Source organism: Homarus americanus, unplaced genomic scaffold, assembly GCF_018991925.1.
Source record: "Homarus americanus isolate GMGI-L3 unplaced genomic scaffold, GMGI_Hamer_2.0 scaffold2539, whole genome shotgun sequence".
NCBI classification, from domain to species: domain Eukaryota; kingdom Metazoa; phylum Arthropoda; class Malacostraca; order Decapoda; family Nephropidae; genus Homarus; species Homarus americanus.
The window spans coordinates 4,273,237-4,292,389 of NW_024725489.1; the positions used below are offsets into that span (position 1 = coordinate 4,273,237).

Consider the following 19,153-nt stretch of genomic DNA (forward strand, 5'->3'; position numbering starts at 1 on the left):
TTTGTTTGTTTATTTTCATTGTTTGTCTAATTTATCATGTTGTATCAAAGTGATATTACTAAAAGTTTTAGGCAGCTACCAAACAGGGAGATTCTACTGCCTGGGAAGATATTGGAAGCACAATGTACAGTATTGTCTAATGGTAGACCCTACTTCCATATGGCATCACGAAAATTGTGACCAAGTCTTAGGTTGCTGATTTATCTTTCTGCCTCATTTATACACAGTTGCAGAGTTTCAATTACTGTATTTCTCTTCCTTTGACAACACAACATACATACAATATGATGTTTCTCACCTCTGATCTTTTTTCCATTTATTTATGGTTGGTTATTTAAAATAATGCCAATTCACTTCAAGTATTGGCATCAAATTTTACCGGCTGGTGTACACTAGTGACTCACTTAAGCGTCAGTTATTTAACTAGAACTAATGTTGGTGTGAGTAAAATATTTCCATTTACTTGAAATAGATTTGCCGATTTATTTGTTTATTTATTTATTTATAATATACTGTAATACATTAAACACACTGCAAGTATTTTCTTTAATTTATATACTTGTTTTGCGAAAAAGGGAGGCTACCATTATACCTGGTAGGTGAAGTTGACCAGAAATTTATGGTGATCATTAAGGACCAAACTCCGAATCCAGAATCCATGACGTGACTTCTGTTCATCATTTATATCCTAAATTTACCACTGTCGGTAGTTTCAAGAATTAACGCAGTCATTTACTGAATATTCTTTGTAAAAAAATAAAATTTAAATTAATTATTTATAGGAGATAAGTATTATGATCAGTAAATACACAGATATGCATTACTGACCACCTCCGAACACAAGGACGGCTAAAAATAGCCACAGGCGGTCACAGTCAAGGTCACTTTCCCTTTCTTGTCACTGGGAAATGGGGGGGGGGGGGGGGGGGGATGATAGCAGCTGTGTTTATTACCGGGGTATATTGTTCTTTTACGGTATGTTAGACTGGTTTATAATACATTTTTATTATTTTAATATACCGGTAATCTTCATTTTAATCCAGCTTCCCAAATGTAAGTTTCAGTATAAAATAATTAGTGGTAGGACCTTGTGAGTGGTTTACCATGTTTCCATCACCACTCTTGACACGCTAAACCGCAAAATTTAAGAGGTAAGAATTTTATCTCTGGTGCTTAAATTCATTTAAAATTTATATTTTTTATATAGAATATCTAGTACATGATCAAGTATTATAAAATATTGTGAATATATATATATATATATATATATATGTATATATATATATATATGTATATATATATGTATACTGATAACCACAAGGAAGAAAAGAAACACAGAAGTTCAAAGCGCTTTAAGTGTAATTCACATCTTCAGGGGTGAGTACAGACTAGAGAGAGTAATACAAATCAAGGTGTATATATACAGGGGTGAGACCAGGTCCACAATGGTCAGGTATGAGTAATGACCCTACTAATCTTTAAATAGCACTAACGGTTGGTGGTCAGGTCAGATGGTCAAGTGACCCGGCCTTCTCACCTGATCACAAATCTTCTTAATTACAAAATTGTCAGCTTGTACATGCGTTACTCAAATTCATGTTGAATGCTTGGTTATGTTTAATAAGACTAGATTCTATGATGTTCCTACTGTCAATTGACTTACATGGTAATATTGAGAGCATATCAGTCAATGCAATGCTTGTTATCCTCAAATGAACAAACAGAGCATTGGATTCTAACCTGTCCTAACACTGTATTGTGTTGTTTAATTCTAGTTGCAAGATCTTTACCTGTCTGGCCTAAGTAAAACATATTACATTCCTTGCAAGGAACTTTATAAATGCAACCAATTGTGTTGTTGGGGAGTTCTTGATTAACATTTGTTTAACAGTGCATGAGTTTTTAATGCCACATTTAAACTGGTCAGCTTTGATGTAACGTCACTCTTTACAAGGGTCCCAGTTGATGATTTACTAGAGTTCCTCATAGATTGCTGGAATTCTTACAATTTGCTGATCATTTGAATATAAACATCATAGATTTTGCATTAGACATACAAATTTTAGATGTAAAGTTTATTCTGAGTAAATATGTTATCTTTTGTGAAAAATATATGACATTTATATTCAAAATATTCCTGGTCTTACAAGGAATCCAGCAATGTCAATTATATTATCTAACTTTAGTTTGAGGAATTATTTATTACTATACCGGTTTCCCCAAAATTTCTCGAAGGAAGAGCCAGTGAGTGTAGTGTGAGAAGAGAGTTGAGTCCATTATTTGAATGGACATTAACTTGGCGACTGTATTTCTCTATTTCTCTTAAGTATTAATTGTGCATGTACCATCATAAAATTAAGATGTTATTTTACTACAACATAGTTATGTGTCTTCAAAAAGTGGAGTTTGGGGTCGGGCAGTTTCTGTAAATTAATCCCATATGTTCTGTTGTTCATACTTGATTTCACTTAACACGGACCCTCTGGGTTCTATTGACAGCGCTAAGTGGGTATTAACTTCAGAATATATATATATATATATATATATATATATATATATATATATATATATATATATATATATATATATATATATATATATATATATATATATATATATATATATATATATATATATATATATATATATATATATATATATATATATTTGTGTAATAAATCTATGTAGTAAGTATGTACAGTAACCTTTTTCACTCAAATCCTAATGAAACACTATTGAATTAGAATACTGTAGCTGGTTAAAGCAAGCTTATAAATTAAAGAAAATACTTGCAGTGTGTTTAATATATTACAGTATGATATAAATAAATAAATAAACAAATAAATCGGTAAATCCATTTCAAGTAAATGAAACAATTGTATTCGACACCGACATTAGTTCAAGTTAAATAACAGACTTTTAAGTGAGTCACTAGTGTTTACACTACACCAACCTGTAACATTTGATGCCATTACTTGAAGTGAATTGGCCTTATTTTAAAAAACCAAGGATGTGTAAACAGCACTGGTCAATGGGATGGTTGGTAAAGGACTACTGGGTCAGTAAGCTCCCAATGGTAACTGTCACATTTGAGGTACCGGTCTTATACAGCGAATAGGGCTCAAAAGCTACTTTTTAAATGGAAATTTTGGGGGCCGTCTTATACACCCCGTCGCCTTGTAGGCCGAGATATATGGTAGGTAGCATATTGTGACATTTTAAGATGTTTTAGGCATTTTTTATACTTATGAAAGAAATCTCAGCTTTTATAATTGGAGCTTATAGGAAAACATGTTTTGATATTTGAAAAATTTACTTATGAGAGGTCTTCTAGGAAGGTGACCCTTTTGTAAACGAGGATCTGCCTCTACTTCCAATAACAGCTTGCTCTTCATCAAGTCTCATGTTCTACATTTTGTAAGATAATTTGTATAATGCTGTAGTAGTATTACTGTTTATCTTTGGTGTTTAGGTATGATAAGAATAATAAACAGAGGAATAGCCAATTAAAAGGCATCTTTACTACTTCAGGTGCCTTGTAGTTTGGCGCTACGTTGTAGATGCTGGTCGCTCATTGGTGGTGTGCATGGAGCTGCCCTTTTATTTTGCCATCATGCTCCGTGTATTCTTGGGGAAGATAAAGCAAAGTACCTCCGCACAAGGAATTGGTCGTCACAGCTATGCTGAGGTGGAGGAAATGGGGAGGAAAGATCTTAATGCACTCTCAGTTTACTTAGGTTGGTAACATTCTCTTGTTCACTATTTATGATATTGCCTTACTTGATAGGGATTATCCTGTTGTTGTGGACGATGTACCAAGTGACACAGGTATACTATACCAGATGGAAATATTGGGGTCTTTATTATGGAAACACAAAAAGCAGAATACTGTACATGTGGTAAGATAACTATACAGAGCACTGAGTAAGAATCTATGTTGCTCTTGATTCTGGACATGAACCAGTGTAGCAGGAAAATTTTTATATAGGAAGAAAAAATTATTTTACGTATGACTTTGATTTATGAGATGATTATGATACTTAAATTGGTCATTGTTGATACACGTATGAATTTTACAATATCCATATGTGTACAGTACAGTACTGTACTGGCGTTTTCATATTTATCATTCTAGAGTTAATTTCTCAGGGGATGTACAGTGCTGTACAGCATATTGTTTTTGAATTACTGATTGTAGGGTAAGTCTTTGTATTTGGATAAGTGAGAAAGGACTAAAAAGTTCAAAGAAATAGTACAATTTTGATTTTTTTTAGGTAGTATGTATGTAAGAATAAATTAGTGTTGACGAAATTTGAATATAAAATTTACAGATGAATTTTGGTAAAAGAAAAGCATTCATACTCAACACTTCCTTATTGATAGTTTTGTGTCAGTAGACCTATGCAGTAGTGTACTGTGTCTGTACGCATAATTCCATATACTCTTTAGAGTTAATATTATTAGAAAAAAACTTTTAAGTCGTACACTTTCATCTTCCTTGTGTTTTCGGAAGTCTTTACTTTATTTGCATCATGCTGGACAGAATTACTAACCTGAATGCAAGATCTGAAGGGTAGGATTGAAAATGACCTTGACCAAAACTAATGTAATAATATATTCATTAAATTAAACCTTCAGGAAGACAATGGGTTCATCATGTTAAAAACCAGTTTCTTGATATCTAAAGAAGAGTAAGAATGGGCTTGAGTCTTGGAAAAATAAATCATATGAAAAGAAAACTTTTTCACCACTTAACTTTATCAGTGCCAAGTTTTTATTGGGGATTCAAGACAACTGAAGGCAAATTTTATACAAAAACTTAACTCTACTTGAAGAAGCATGGGAAGACACTTCCTGAATATAATACACAGAGACTTGTTAAAAACAAATGGGTTAAATTTAAAAATTATGTACTACAGTATATTATGTGGTAAGTAAAGGAACTTGAGAGTATAATAGACAAACCATACAGTACTTCAAGAACTTATTAACAGTAAACAAAAGAGGTATTTGACTTGATCATATAAGACAAAACTGATCAATATAGAGAACAGCTATCAAAGAAATATATGAATCAACAAAAGTAACAACTTTCCTGGAAGACATATCAGTAAATAGCACAGGTCTCAGCAAGTTGATTTTGGTATATAAATGGTGTAAGCTTTTTACTTTGTAAAGATATTCAGTACTGTATAGTTGTATTTCCCATGCCATTCTGCTGTTATGTATATGGGTTACGGATTTCCAACTTTACGGATACTCTCCCATAAGTCCTATTTAAAATGTGCCCCAAGTAATTCCTGAGCTGAGTGAGGATGTTTCCAACCATACTGTCTGTTATGTTTTGGTTATTTTGTAACTCATAATTTCAGGTAGATTCAATTTGGGGATCTGTAAATACATCCCACAATGAGTAAGTCTCTCCCCCTTTAGTTTAGTTTTACTGTACATCACTTTAATTCTTCAAAAACATCCTTTCCCTGCACCCTCACCTGGCTGACTCTAAGATCTTGTCTAGCATAAATATCATAACCACATCCCTCTTTTTGCTTCCTGACCTTTTACTTTCATCCTCTTCACCTCTGATCGGCTTGTTAACCACTTGGGTGATCGGTCACGTCTCTGTTATGCACTGTTGGCAAGTACTGGGCATGCACTGGCTCCTGAATGTATCTGAACCTGCTCCAGTGTTGGTCAAGTCTGGTCTTGAAAGAGCTCACACTCGGTGCCGTCATAACACTTTCTGGTGTATGAAAGGCTGTTCAAAGGAGGACAAATAATTGATATGAAGTTCATGAATAGCTTTTAGAAAGAGGATAGGAAGTAAAGATGAACGACATCAACATAATTACCTTGTTTGTAAAAGATCTGTATGTTGGTAACTGTAATGTCATTTAAAAGTAGTAGTAGATGTAAAATTTGTAGAAAATCATTACCTTTGTATGGCTAGAATAAGTTTGGGTAGCAGCAGGGAACACGTTAATAGAACATAAGAAATTTTTTTGAATAAGTTGTTGGTGTAAATTAGTATACTGTACCAAGATGATTAGTGAGACTATTGAAAATTAATATTTTTTCAGCTACAGGAGTGATGTAAACAATAACCAAATAAGTTTGTCCCTTGCTTCATGATGTAATACTGTAGATATCAATGTTTCCTCTTAATTTATTGAACTAGACGTTACAGAGGCAATTGATTAAATGAAATTCAAATGCAGATTGTTTTACAAAATGATTAATACTTTAAAGAATAGATTCAAACATGAGGAATTGTTTTGTACACAAATTAGATCTACTCTATTTTATGTGATGAAAATGGTTGTAATTTTGTTTTCTTATGAGACCTGATGAACCTATTCCACTCCTTAGGAATGGAGTACAGTGATACCTAAACAGGCTACTGTACAACGTAGGCTGGCCAGCTGTCTGTCTAGTTGTCACTGTTTTCCACGACAAGCTAAGTGGAGTGAGACAGTCTCACAAGAAGCTCAGATAGATCCATTTATCCATCACTTATTGGATGACAAAGTGAATCATAATTTAATTTGTGCTACTTCAGGTGTAACATCATGTGGAGATGGGTGTACGACTCAACCTGTGGGGTGTCTTCTCTAACTGACTGGGGAACTTGGTTACCATTTCATTGGTTTTATCGTCCTCTCATAGGCCAATTGCTTTATGCTCAAGCATATATGCATGGTATTGGCAGACATTCTCAAATGGAAGTGCTTTCTATGGGACATCTGGATCTGCAGGCTCTATCCACATTTCTGAGTATTAATATGAATGCACTGTTTTATAATTTATCCACTTTTATTTCTTATCTTCCTTATATGGTATATACATTGTTCCAATAAAATAGAAATATTGTAGCATTAGGAAATAAATTTGAAAGTAGTACAGTAAAATACTGATTTTATAGAGTAGATTGGGAAGAAGCACATCTCTTACTGGTAAATAGAATTTTCCCAAGAATTGGTATAGCTATAATAAATTACATAAATCCATAATTTTGCAACACAATGTTTTAGCAATGATATATCTCTGTTAGCCGGAACAATTGGTGCAGAGCACTTCCGGGAATGAGAGATTTCATGGTAACGAGATGACTCTCAAAGCTGGAAAAAAAAATCCGTCATTTCCAGAATTTTTTGGAATTTTTCGGGTAATGGATAAATGTTCTTGGAAGTTCCAGAAATTGCAAATTACGTCATCTCTCGAACCCCGAAAAATATCCCCCATCAGAATTTTCCGAGTAATGGAAAAATTTTCTCAGAAGTTCCAGAAATTGCCCTACAATCTCTCGAACCCGGAAAAATATCCCTCATCTCCGGAATTTTCGGGGCGCCCAAAATTTTTATTTGAATTTCCGGAAAATGCGCCTGATTTTCATCTTTCATACATGAAAAAAAAACTTGCCCATCCCCGGAATTTTCCGGGTATTGGGAAAATTTTCTTGGAATTTTCCGGAAAATGTGCCACTCGGAAAATCGTTCCCAAAGCTGTAATTTTCCGGAAAATTCTGGCTTTGGGAACTGTTTTCTGAGAAAATTTAAATTCTGGTTTTCGGAAAGTTCCGGGTTTGAGCGATTCTGTAATATGTATGTAAATTCTTCAGAAAGAGCTTTTAAAATACCATGCCCGTCTTTGAAGTGATTTAGCCACCTGATAATAATGTCACAAGGCTCTTTGATACTCATTTGTTAATGAAATTGCTTGGCATTCTTTATGATCATTGGTCCTGAAAGAGGTTCACCCTCATTGGAATTCTGCTTAAACCTCTTGTACAGAACTGTCTAACTTTGGAAACTTTAACTGTTTTACATTTTTATATCTTCAATTCCGTTGTTTCATTCTGTTTTGGTATAAAACTTCATAATCTGGTCTTAATTATCTTTAAATTGTAGATTGTGCATGTTCCATCCTTGTACTCCTTCTCAAGCTTCCATTGTTTCACCTGCCTTAACATGACATAATATTTCCATTTTCTTGTTGTCTGTTGGAGTAACTCGTCCATGTTTTGCACTATTTGATGCTGGGTAATTTAATGATAGTGTTTGGAAGACATTGTTACCACTGAGGCGCAAAACACAACAATTAAAGCACAAGAGTAATGCAAGCTGGCCAGTGTCAACAAGTGAACTGAGCGCCAACCAGGAAGTGAGGAACGTAACGGGAATGACCAAAGATAACCCATCTTCTCGGTCGTGCCAAGCATAGGTAGAGGGCCGCACCCTTTCCCAAGAATGGTATTTCTATTAAATCGCTTACAGTATACACAAAATCGGTATTTTACTTTATAAGGAAAGTAGAGGTTTGGTTATAAACAATAATTCCAGTAGTGTCTGCTGTCAGTTATTTTTTTTTTGTGTGTGCTAACATTAGTGTTTTACTAATCTTAATTATGAATAGCATTCACCTTATGGTCTCTTGTAAAGTACCCAAATGAATTTGATGTGCAAGTGCCTATCTCAGCCAGATTTACAATTAGCATGTACACCAGAGCCTCAACATTCATGGGGAATAGGTTCCTGGGACGCTCACAAATGTAAAATTTTGCGACTAACATTCTTTAAAACTCTAGCTTTAGTATCATTCTTAAATTAGGGATTGTAGGCTAAAAAAATAATAACTAGAGCAAAAGGCTTTACTTTTGCCCGCTAAATACTGCACAGGTACGTACAGTTACTTTATACAGTTGTATTATACATTAAGAAAAAGAAATTAAATGAGAAAGCAAATGGATGTGGTGTAACATTAGGCAAGTCAAATGGATCGCAGTAGCTGCGATGCGTCATCCGAGGCCTGCCCCATACGTACTTGTATCACCACCACTGCACCATCAAAACACACATGAATGCACACCTGACATGCAACGCTATGAATGAAACATGCATATGTACTGAATATTAGGTATTCCTTTCACAAACTTATGACTGAGAAGAATATATATACACCTAGACCCCGACTTACGACTACGTGGACTTACGACCGCCTCAGATATAGATAAAAAAAAAAAAAAATTTAAATGACACGCATTTTCTATACCGAAACGTTTCCAGTTAATGTAGTCTCCATGTATAATTAGAAAATTATGGGGGCCCCATGTGCATTCAGCTGACTACATTAAAGGTAAGTGCTCAGTCACACTGTAAACATTCCTTATTATTTATTACTTTCACTGTACTGTATCCATTCCTCATTATTCATTACTTTTACTGTACTGTATTTCATTGTAGATTATTTATTTAAAAAAAAAATAATAATAATAATTTTTTTATCTATGTCGGACTTACGACCTGGATTTGGGTCCCTAACCCCGTCGTAAGTCGGGGTCTAGGTGTATACTGTAATTTTTTCCCTTTATAACTAGGAATGACTGAAATATTTAACTGAATTATTTTGTAATTATTAAAAAAACAAAAATTACATCACTTATAATATTCTGAGATATGATGATGCAATCTCTGAATGGCATAACACATGCAACCCACTCATTAGCCCCCCCTCCCCTCACTAATACCCCAACACCACCCACACACCCCCTCCAACACCACCCACACACCCCAACACCACCCACACACCCCCAACACGGGACTTATAGAGCAAAGCATCCAGAGTGAGGGTAACGACTGCTGTGGTGCTGGTTTAGTGATTTGTTTTATAATATTATATTAAGTGTAGGTCTTACTGTATGACATATATTTGTGTGTGGTTAACTGATGCACAAATCCGTGACTGCATAGTGGCGGGTTAAAGATCAGCTGTTGAGGAGCGATTGGCAACACTTATTTCCACTTCATATCTCTAATCACCCACACCTTTCTCACTCCATATTTTAAAATGTTATGTAATGTAATGTTGAAGGGATACAACTTTACTCATTAATATTTGCACTAAATTTTGTGTGTAGGTATTAGCTGTTCAGTAGCATCTGGCAGTGCTGCAGGCACAGTGTTACTAGAGAAATTTATAGAAGCATCACCTCCTTGCCACTTACCACAGTCTCTTTCACCACAACCACCACAGTCACCACCCCCACCACTACCTCTGTTATCACCACCTATATCATAACTTCTGTGATGCAAAGATGTATTAGCTTCACCCAGAGTAGAACTGTATGGTATCCACTCACTCCCTCCTTCCCACCCATCCACTGTGTCCCACACTCGTTAATCAAACGACTGTCATTCATGATGTAACATTGTTTATTTGTTATTCATTAATTACTTAAGATACGGTACCGTAATAATGTGTGTTTATTAATACAGGTACCTGTACCCTTCTCATACGTCATTAGGAACTATCTCCATACAGCATTTTCTCGCTTTAATGAATTAATTTGAACCACCCCTTTCCATTAATTGAAATTTCTGCTAAATTGAACTTCTGTTATTTTTGCTCGATTTGGCGAACTAGTTTGTTTAATCAAGCATGATTCCATTAATTTCCGTGCCAAATGAGCTATTGTTCTGTAGTATATTCTCAGTCCCTTGTTTACAGAGAGGTAACAGCTGACATCTCTCTCCCTAATAATGTTGTCAGCACTCACCATCTCTCAATCACCATTGTTGTCACTGCTCAAGAGGGTTGGTGCTTACCGCAGGTACTTGAGCACTTAGTAAATAATATTGTAGAGTCTCCATATGCTCTGGTTTATTCACTGATCAGTTGTCTAAGTGAAAAAGTAGCAAAATCGAGCCATCATGTATCAATTAATTATAAAATAGAAATTATAGAGTAAAATGTTATATGAGAATGGTTTAGTAGTGCTGTTAATGTGTGTGCTGTTTAAGTGTCTTGGCATGTCACCTCACCTATTGTATCGTCACCTCACCTATTGTCTCGTCACCTCACCTATTGTCTCATCACCTCACCACCTGACTTGTCACCTCACCCTTCGCCTTGTTAGCTCAGCTCGGATTTACGTTGATTTATTACTTTATTATTTTACTTTTTTAGTATTATATGTACATTTAAAAAAATAATTGTTTGCATAGTACTGTAATTATAAATAGAGCTAGAACAAAAAAATCCAGTGCTACCCAAGCAGTTGGTCCTCCCACCCATGCACCAACCATGTGAGGATGTGGCTAAACATGGTGCAATCTTTCATAATGCCACTGACCTATGTCCCCAGGCCCAGAGCAGAAAGGTTTGGAGTGATTTTCTCGCCATTTTATCAGATTTTCCAATAATTGTGTATTATTTCAAAATCGACACTTGCTCCCAGACCCGGAAATAAAAAATTGGACAGATTTTTCCAGATTTTATTTATTTTTTTAATTAAAAAAAATGCTCCTGATTTTCAACCTCAGAACTTGTTTTCAAACCTGGGATCAAGAGAATTTTCCGGAAAAATTCTAAGCAAATTTCAATTCCGGCTATTGGAGAGTTCCGGGGTTAATAGGGATTCCGACTGATGGAGTTATTACATATACTACACAGTGGTCCCTCGGATAACGAACACAATTCGTTCCACAGAGTCGTTCGTAAACCGAATCCATTACTTCAATGGGATATTGGGTAATTGGTTCCAGCTCACAGAAAAGTACATACAAAGTAAAGCCAAAAAATGCATAAAGTCAGAAACACTCCTAAAATTCCCCTAAATCGCCCTTAAATCACTTGAACTCTTAAATTACTACTGTAATGTGATACAGGTGATTAATTTTTATCTCTTGTGCAAAATATATGACGTTTATATTCAAATTATTCGCTGTCTTGCAAGGATTCCAGCAATACAAATTATATTCTCCTAACTTTAGTCTGTGAAATTATATAAGATAAAACTGTAAGTCTACTGTATAACCACCAAACCCTTGCTGGGAGGGGGGTGGGTGACAGTGACATGTTTGACAGTTGCGAAGGTCTAGTGAAGTATTTATTTGTTTATTTGTGTCATTTAGATTGAGTTTTTGTTTTTTGCTTATAAAATGCCATAGAAGTTACTGGGGAGAACATAATTTACATTGCTGGAATTATTATAAGATACTGTATTGATTAATTTGAATGTAAACATGCTATAGTTTCCACTAGACAAAAATTTTAGTACATTATTTTGATTATAATAAACAGTACAGCTTTGCTCTTAGGACAGTGTGTGCATGTAAATGAGTTTCAATAAATGAATAAAGTTACATATATTGAGCCAAAAATATTAGTTGAAAAACTTTATGTAGACAGAGCTTGGATGGCTAAATTATAGAATGACCAATAATTTTAGTAAAAAAAATGCAAAAATATTCAAGAACACAACTTTCTTGATATTTACTCCACTGGAAACGAATGTAAACATAGAACAGATAACTGTATTGGCGGATTGGCCGATCAGCTGATGCTCACAACAAAACGTGTTTGTCGTAAGGATTTCGTTGATCGAAGTTTTGTTCGTTAACCAAATTGAAGATCCTTATGGGAGCTAATTCGTTAACCGAAATTTCGTTAATCGAACCGTTCATTAACCGAGGGACCACTGTATACTGTACAGTACAGTGATATCCCAGTTAGCCGGAACAATTGGTGCAGAGCACTTTTGGGAATGAGAGATTTCCAGGTACTGGGGAAAGTTTTCCAAGAGCCTAAACTACGCATCTCTTATGGTCAGACACTCCCATTACATTTAGGTCGTGGTCACAAGTGAAAATATTTAAGGGTAGTGAAAAAGTGTATAAACTTTTATTCATAGCAACTTTTCTAATTGTGTTAGTGAAAAAAATTTGGTACGATAATGATCCTGAATAAATTCTTTACAAGAATATTTGAATAAAATATCCTTAAACAAAATATTTTGACATGATAATGTAATGGAGACAATTCTTTTATGAAAAAAAAATTAAGAAATATTAATACCGGTGTCTATAAATTCGGTTCTATTTGAGTTAGAAACACCATTTTTTTTTTACTGAGATAATACTGAATCTATATGATATGGGCATGTGAGGTGTGAATAGAGCTGTGTGTGACAGAAAGACTGGAATTTTCCTCCCTGTAATGTACTGGGGAAAATTTCCCCAAGAGTCTAAACTACACATGTTGCACGGACGGACACTAGAGCTGTATTTATTTATGCAAACACCACTGTACATGTACAATATAATATAAGTAAATAAAATAACTTGTACTAGTACTTTACTGTATATATTGTATTCACCAACAGATGCTTTCATCTTGAGCTTACAATAGGCGTACCGGTACTGTCCACTCTGCTGAATGTACAGTACAGTACAGTACAGGGTATTTGTAACTGTAATCACCTTTCACATCTTAACACTTGTAATGGAGGTGGGGTAGGGGATTAGTGAATCATATTTTTGACCTGACCTGAAGATGTCTTGGATAAAGTTGAAACCTAAGGTGTTCCAATGTTTACCTTTTCTTGTACAGTACATCATTTACTTAAACGCTTAATGTATATCCATTAGGCCCCATTGGATTAGAATTTGCTATAGTTATTTGTTGGAACCTTATCCCATGGATTATGCATGATTTACTGCACAGTATGTACTTCTGTAATCAGCACAACTAATGATAACATTGTAAAGAAGTTTTAGGAGTGATGTAATTTATATGTAATATTATTTACTTTTGGATCATTAGGAGAGAAGCGGTACCTGATGGGTGATGAACCAACTGAGGTGGACTGTGCTGTCTTTGGAATGTTATCACAGATTGTTTGGAACTCCCCAAACTCACCGTACCTCAAGATGATAGAAAGTGAGTACTGTACTATACTAATGTCAGGATACATGAGAGATATGACTCATTTATGAACCGTTCTTAGGCAACTTGCAAGAGGGGTGTGGTAATTTATGCTAGACAGGACCTTAGAGCCAGCCAGGTGAGAGTGCAGGGGAAGGATACTTTTGAAGAATTGATGTGGTGTAAAATTAAATTGAAGAGGAGAGATTGACTTATTTTTGGATGTATCTACTGTACAGATCCCTAAACTAGCTTATTAAACCATGGGAACTTAAGAGCCTTAGTAGATAATATAACTGCACTCGACTCTAGCCGCCACCTTCTCATGGGGGACCTCAGCTATGCCAACCAACTGGAGGAATGAAATTACACTAAATGACTCTTATGATATTGCTACTCTTTTTGTAGAAACTCTAAAACACACTTTTCTATTCCAACATGTGAAAGATCCTACTCACTATAGAGGGGTGCAGACACACAAATTGCTGGACCTCATCATAACTAACAAGGTGGCCAAGTTGGAACTTCTAGCTCCCATTGGCACCATCCATCATGTGACATTATCCTTCAGATTTAACTGGTCTACCATTGAGACAGTGTTGTACTGTTCATTGCCTCACGCCCCAAAATCACATTTTGAGTAGTATTCCCTAGGCCATGGGTTATTTAAGACGTCGTTCCCACCCTCTTCCTCCTGAAGGGAACGGGACACCACACAGAGTCCCCCACCGCCACCCTGTCCTGTGGAGTCAGTGACACGAGACTAAGTGTGCTAACCTAGGTTGTTATCCCCTTGCTGTCAATATAAACTTGTACTGTATAGAAGTAGTTTTTCAATTGTTCTCCAAAAGTTCATACTGGCCAGATAGGGTCTGCTTATCCAGATTCCTGCTCAAAGAGAATTGGCTATACAGGGTCCCTTGGTTAACGAGCACAATTCGTTCCAGAAGGTTGCTCGTTAACCGAAAAATTCGTTAACCAAAACCATTGTTTCAATGGGTTTTTGGGTAATTGGTTCCAGCTCACCGAAAATTACATACAAACGAAAAATTAATGCAGTAAAGTACACTTACTTTGAGGTGTGCATGTCGAAGGCTCCTGGTTGATGATGATGATGATGATGATGGGAATTAGAAAGGGGGTGGAGGAGAAGGGAGAAGAGAAGGCATTGGGGTGGAAGAGAAGTCACCCCACACCGCCATTTCACCCATAAAATTTTAGTTCACTTTGTGTAATTCAAGATTATTTCTTTAAATCAACACTGCACTGCGCTATATATTATCAATATGTAAAATATATTTCAAAATGACCAATAATATGACTGGAAACACAAAAAAAAGTGTTTATGTTGAAGAGCCTCAAACAAGATTTTCCTTCCTCTGAACTGGTAAACAAACTGACGCCAAGCTTGGTGTGTTGAGTGACTGTTTGGCGCGCATAAAACTAGTTTCCTGTACTTCAATTATGTTCAATAATTGTTAAAATGACTAAAAAATTTAATATAAATCTTTTAAAATGATTGAATTGTACAACCTTCTTGATATTTACTAAAATGGTAAGGAATTTAAGTCCTAGAACCGATTTCTGTATTGGCGGACTAATACTACAGCTAGTTAGCAGGCAAAAACATGTTGAGGGGCGCTCGTAAGGAATTCATTAATCGAGGGATTGCTCGTTAACCGAAGTGAAGAATCTTCTGGAAGGTAATTCGTTAACCGAAATTTCGTTAACTGAGGGATCACTGTAATGCAAAGAGACCTAGCTGATGATTTGATAGTTGGAAACAGAAAATTTTATAGCTTATTACTGTTGTAAAATGTTTGACAAAATTCTTTTAACTTGGTGAAAAGAATTCTTCCAGATTTTCATATGAAATATTTTTATGATTTTTCATATACTGTAAATTTTACACATTGCATTCATGCATTAGGAACAAGATGTTAAAATGTTCTTTTCTTTCAGCTGAATTCACCAATCTTCAGGCCTACTGCCAACGTATCAAGGAAAGGTTCTGGCCTGATTGGAATGAGTGCCTTAAACCACCCCTTCCTAGATCCCAATAATGAACTCCATCACATATTGTACCAATTATTTGAATTGCATTAGAACCTTAGATTCACTTTTTTTCTGTTTCAGGCTCTAGATATTTTGAAATTTTTGTATTTTTAAAACCTGTTTTACTTGTATTTAGCTGCAAATTTAAAGGTATTTCACAGCAACACTTGGAGTTTTGTATTCTTCTTGTACTCAGAGATATAACCAGTACTGTATATCAATCGATTGAGAAACATTGAGAAAGTGCATTAGAATAAGGGCTACCTGACTGGTGCCAGCATTCAGACACCTCACTTGTCAAGAGAGGCTAGAATTTTTTCATTTGTCCCCATTTTATAATACAGAATGGCAGTTGGAGACTCAGTTTAGATGAATAAGCATCTCTATGGGTGCGACCCAGTCAAATGTACATATTTAAAATTAGCTGATGTTTGCTGTATTGGAGGTCACAGCCTTAAGCTAAGAATGCTGCAAGCATAGGAAACTGTCTGAAGTACAGTAACTTCTTTGGAAGGATAATTGTGAACTCATGGAAATGCTATTGGTAAACGATGTGGCAGCCCCAACCATGTAATCTGATAATTATGTCAAGGATAGATCAGAAGTTGAACAATTTCAGGTACATTCAGTATCCTGTGCATACCCCATGCCTTCTAATAGTGCCTAAATAAGAAAGTGTCTTGTCAGCTATGAAATTAACAACTGACAAAGTGGATGAATCTTAGAATATTTAACTTCATGTAGCCCTTTCGTATTAGGAAAAGATTAACATATAAGTTATACTTGCCACACCAAGCTCCAGTTCACCAAGTGCTTTGCACATGATTACTATATTTTACGGCATATAAGACATCCCCCATTTTAGCAGGGACTATTTAGGAAAAAACTTCTGTGTGGATTTTCCTCCTGTAGCCATAGTTTTCTTAAAATAATATAAACAGTACCAGTAAATGTGAGGAATAATTAAAAATAATACCAATAAATAAGTTAAAAAAAAATACTGTATTGCCAAACCAGTAAATAAAAGCCGATTGAAAGTTTAACACAGTTGCCATTTGCATATACCGGTACTCCCTTGTTCACCATAGCAACACAGATGCCACCTCCACCGATTCCCTAGCAACGCTCCCCCCACATGTCCTGCCTCCTACCGCTCCCCCACTAAGCCAACTAACTCGTGTGCAAAGAAATGTATTCACTTTATGTTTTTGCCCTTAGGACAATTATTTATTTTTATTTTTTCCCAATATATACGTAGAATGGTGCGAATATGTAAATTAGCAAAAATGCAAATACTGTATGTAAATGAGTAAAAATAAATGAAGAAAGTTATGTATATTCTACCTAAAAATATGAGATGAAAAAAAAAACATACCTCACAGCTTGACCTGTTCTAGGCCTTTTTAACTGCTGATTCCGTCTGGGTTATCGAGACCGGAACATGTATATTATACAGTATAGGGTTTTAGTAGCGAAACCCAATTGTCTGTTATCCATTTATTCAGGAACTATCTAGGATACAGTTCCAAGTGTATATCACCGTAACTTATCACTGTAGCTATGAGTGTTAAGAGGAGGACGGAGGCTATGTTAAATAGTCCTGCTAAATACGTCCGGTCGGTGTGAGGGGTTGAGTAACAATGCCAGAGGGTGCCGGCCTTTTTATGCTGACCTTAGCAGTCACTGGGCCGCGCCTCAAGGAACTTGCCCATCACGTGATATGATCATGTCACTTCATAGCCAGTGGAAAGTTATAGGGGGTGATATGATTATATGAACACAATGTACTGCCCTGACATTTATATAAAGACTAAGGGGCTGATACAGGCCCAGTAGCCAGGTGGTTACAGTGGGGAGTCTAACTTGGCTACAATGCTGCCAGTGATGTTAACAGATGCAAATGTGAAAAGAAAGTTATCTGTAAATCTTCATTTGTATCAGGTATTTGTAGATTTAAAGGAAATGTTGCAGGTATGGCATTAATAGATTGTAATACCTGTATAGTTCAGAAATGGTTACTGATTAGCTACCTCTGAAGAGATGGATGTCTGCCGTCCGGACATTAATTGTCTTGGGGTATCATCATCGGTACAGTAGTTATAAATTGAGCATTTATATTTACAATAATTATTATTCTAATTAAAAATAATAATGATAATCTGTTTTAGTAAGCAATACTATATTTTTAATTCTGGAGTTGGGTTAGGTAGAAATTATCCTACTGGAGACAGCAACTGGGGATTCATTAGCTTATGGGAGACCTCAGCTTCACATATAGGATGCAGGCTGATTTTTTGAGTTGGTTTAAAAAAAAAAAAGTGCTTCTTATATGCCGTAAAATACAGTACAGTATCATGATTTCAAAGCCTTTTATGTAGTACTGCAGTAATGAATTTTCTCTTTAAATTAAAGATGTAAATAGTATCTCCTTTATTGTAATGAGTTTAATTTCATCCCTCTAAGTGATATAAAGTACAGTGAACCCTCACTTTACGCTGTCAATTGAACCCATGGCGGCCCGCGTAAAGTGAGAAATGCGTAAAGTGAACAACATAACATATGGGATTAATTGAAATAGAGACCGGGCCGACCCCCAAACTCCACTTTTTCAGACACAATACCTATGTTGTACTAAAAATAACTTCTTAATTTTATGATGGTATGCACACACAATTAATAATTAAGAGAAATATCAATAATATTAGGTTTTTTAACACTTACATTAGTAGAAAAGATGGCTGGGCACACGGGGATGGGGGGTTGGTTCCGAGGCAGAGGGCAGATAATTGGCCCTCACCTGTATCAATTGTATCACTATCCACCACAGAGGCTTGCAGGGCCTCTTTGTCAAACCCCTCAAAGTCCATACAAGTCCATATCTTCACTATCATTATCACTATCACTGACTTGGGCCGGCTGTGGTGGGTGGCGGGTGAAGAACTCGGTAATGTTTTGATGACTGGGCGACCTTGTGCGCACCCTGCTCGCGCTGCTCTCCGCATAAAAGGGTACACACCGCGGAAAGTGAGCATTCCGTGTTCGGCAGGGTACAGCGTAAACGTGGAAACGCGTAAAGTGGGACCGCGTAAAGCGAGGGTTCACTGTAGTGAAATCAATGGGTAAACTCTGTCTTTGAAAAATAACAATTTCTCGGTATATTATTCATAATTCAATCAATCAAAGTGGTATCCTCATATCTGAAGGTTAGTACAGTATTCAATGCTCACCACCCCAAATGTTTTCAAGCTATTTTATCTTCATTTAATTTTATTTATCATACCACCGCTTATCATCTTTGTAGCCATTCAGATGGTTTGTTTATTCTTTATTACTTTATCATGACCTATACAGTGGTCCCTAGGTTAACGAACACAATTTGTACCAGAGGGTCGTTCGT

The 19,153-nt window shown here is 35.8% G+C and overlaps 1 protein-coding gene across 1 annotated transcript in view; it reads left to right on the top strand.

Moving 5' to 3' along the window:
• The window catches only part of LOC121865023 (failed axon connections homolog), a 40,117-nt gene extending 21,928 nt beyond the window's left edge, over positions 1 to 18,189 (top strand). Inside the window, exons 5-7 of the mRNA XM_042364323.1 lie at positions 3,532 to 3,737; positions 13,600 to 13,716; positions 15,664 to 18,189. Of these exons, the coding sequence (XP_042220257.1) occupies positions 3,532 to 3,737; positions 13,600 to 13,716; positions 15,664 to 15,764 (424 nt within the window). The 3' untranslated portion in view covers positions 15,765 to 18,189. The remainder of the gene's footprint in view (positions 1 to 3,531; positions 3,738 to 13,599; positions 13,717 to 15,663) is intronic.
• Positions 18,190 to 19,153: the final 964 nt, after the last annotated feature.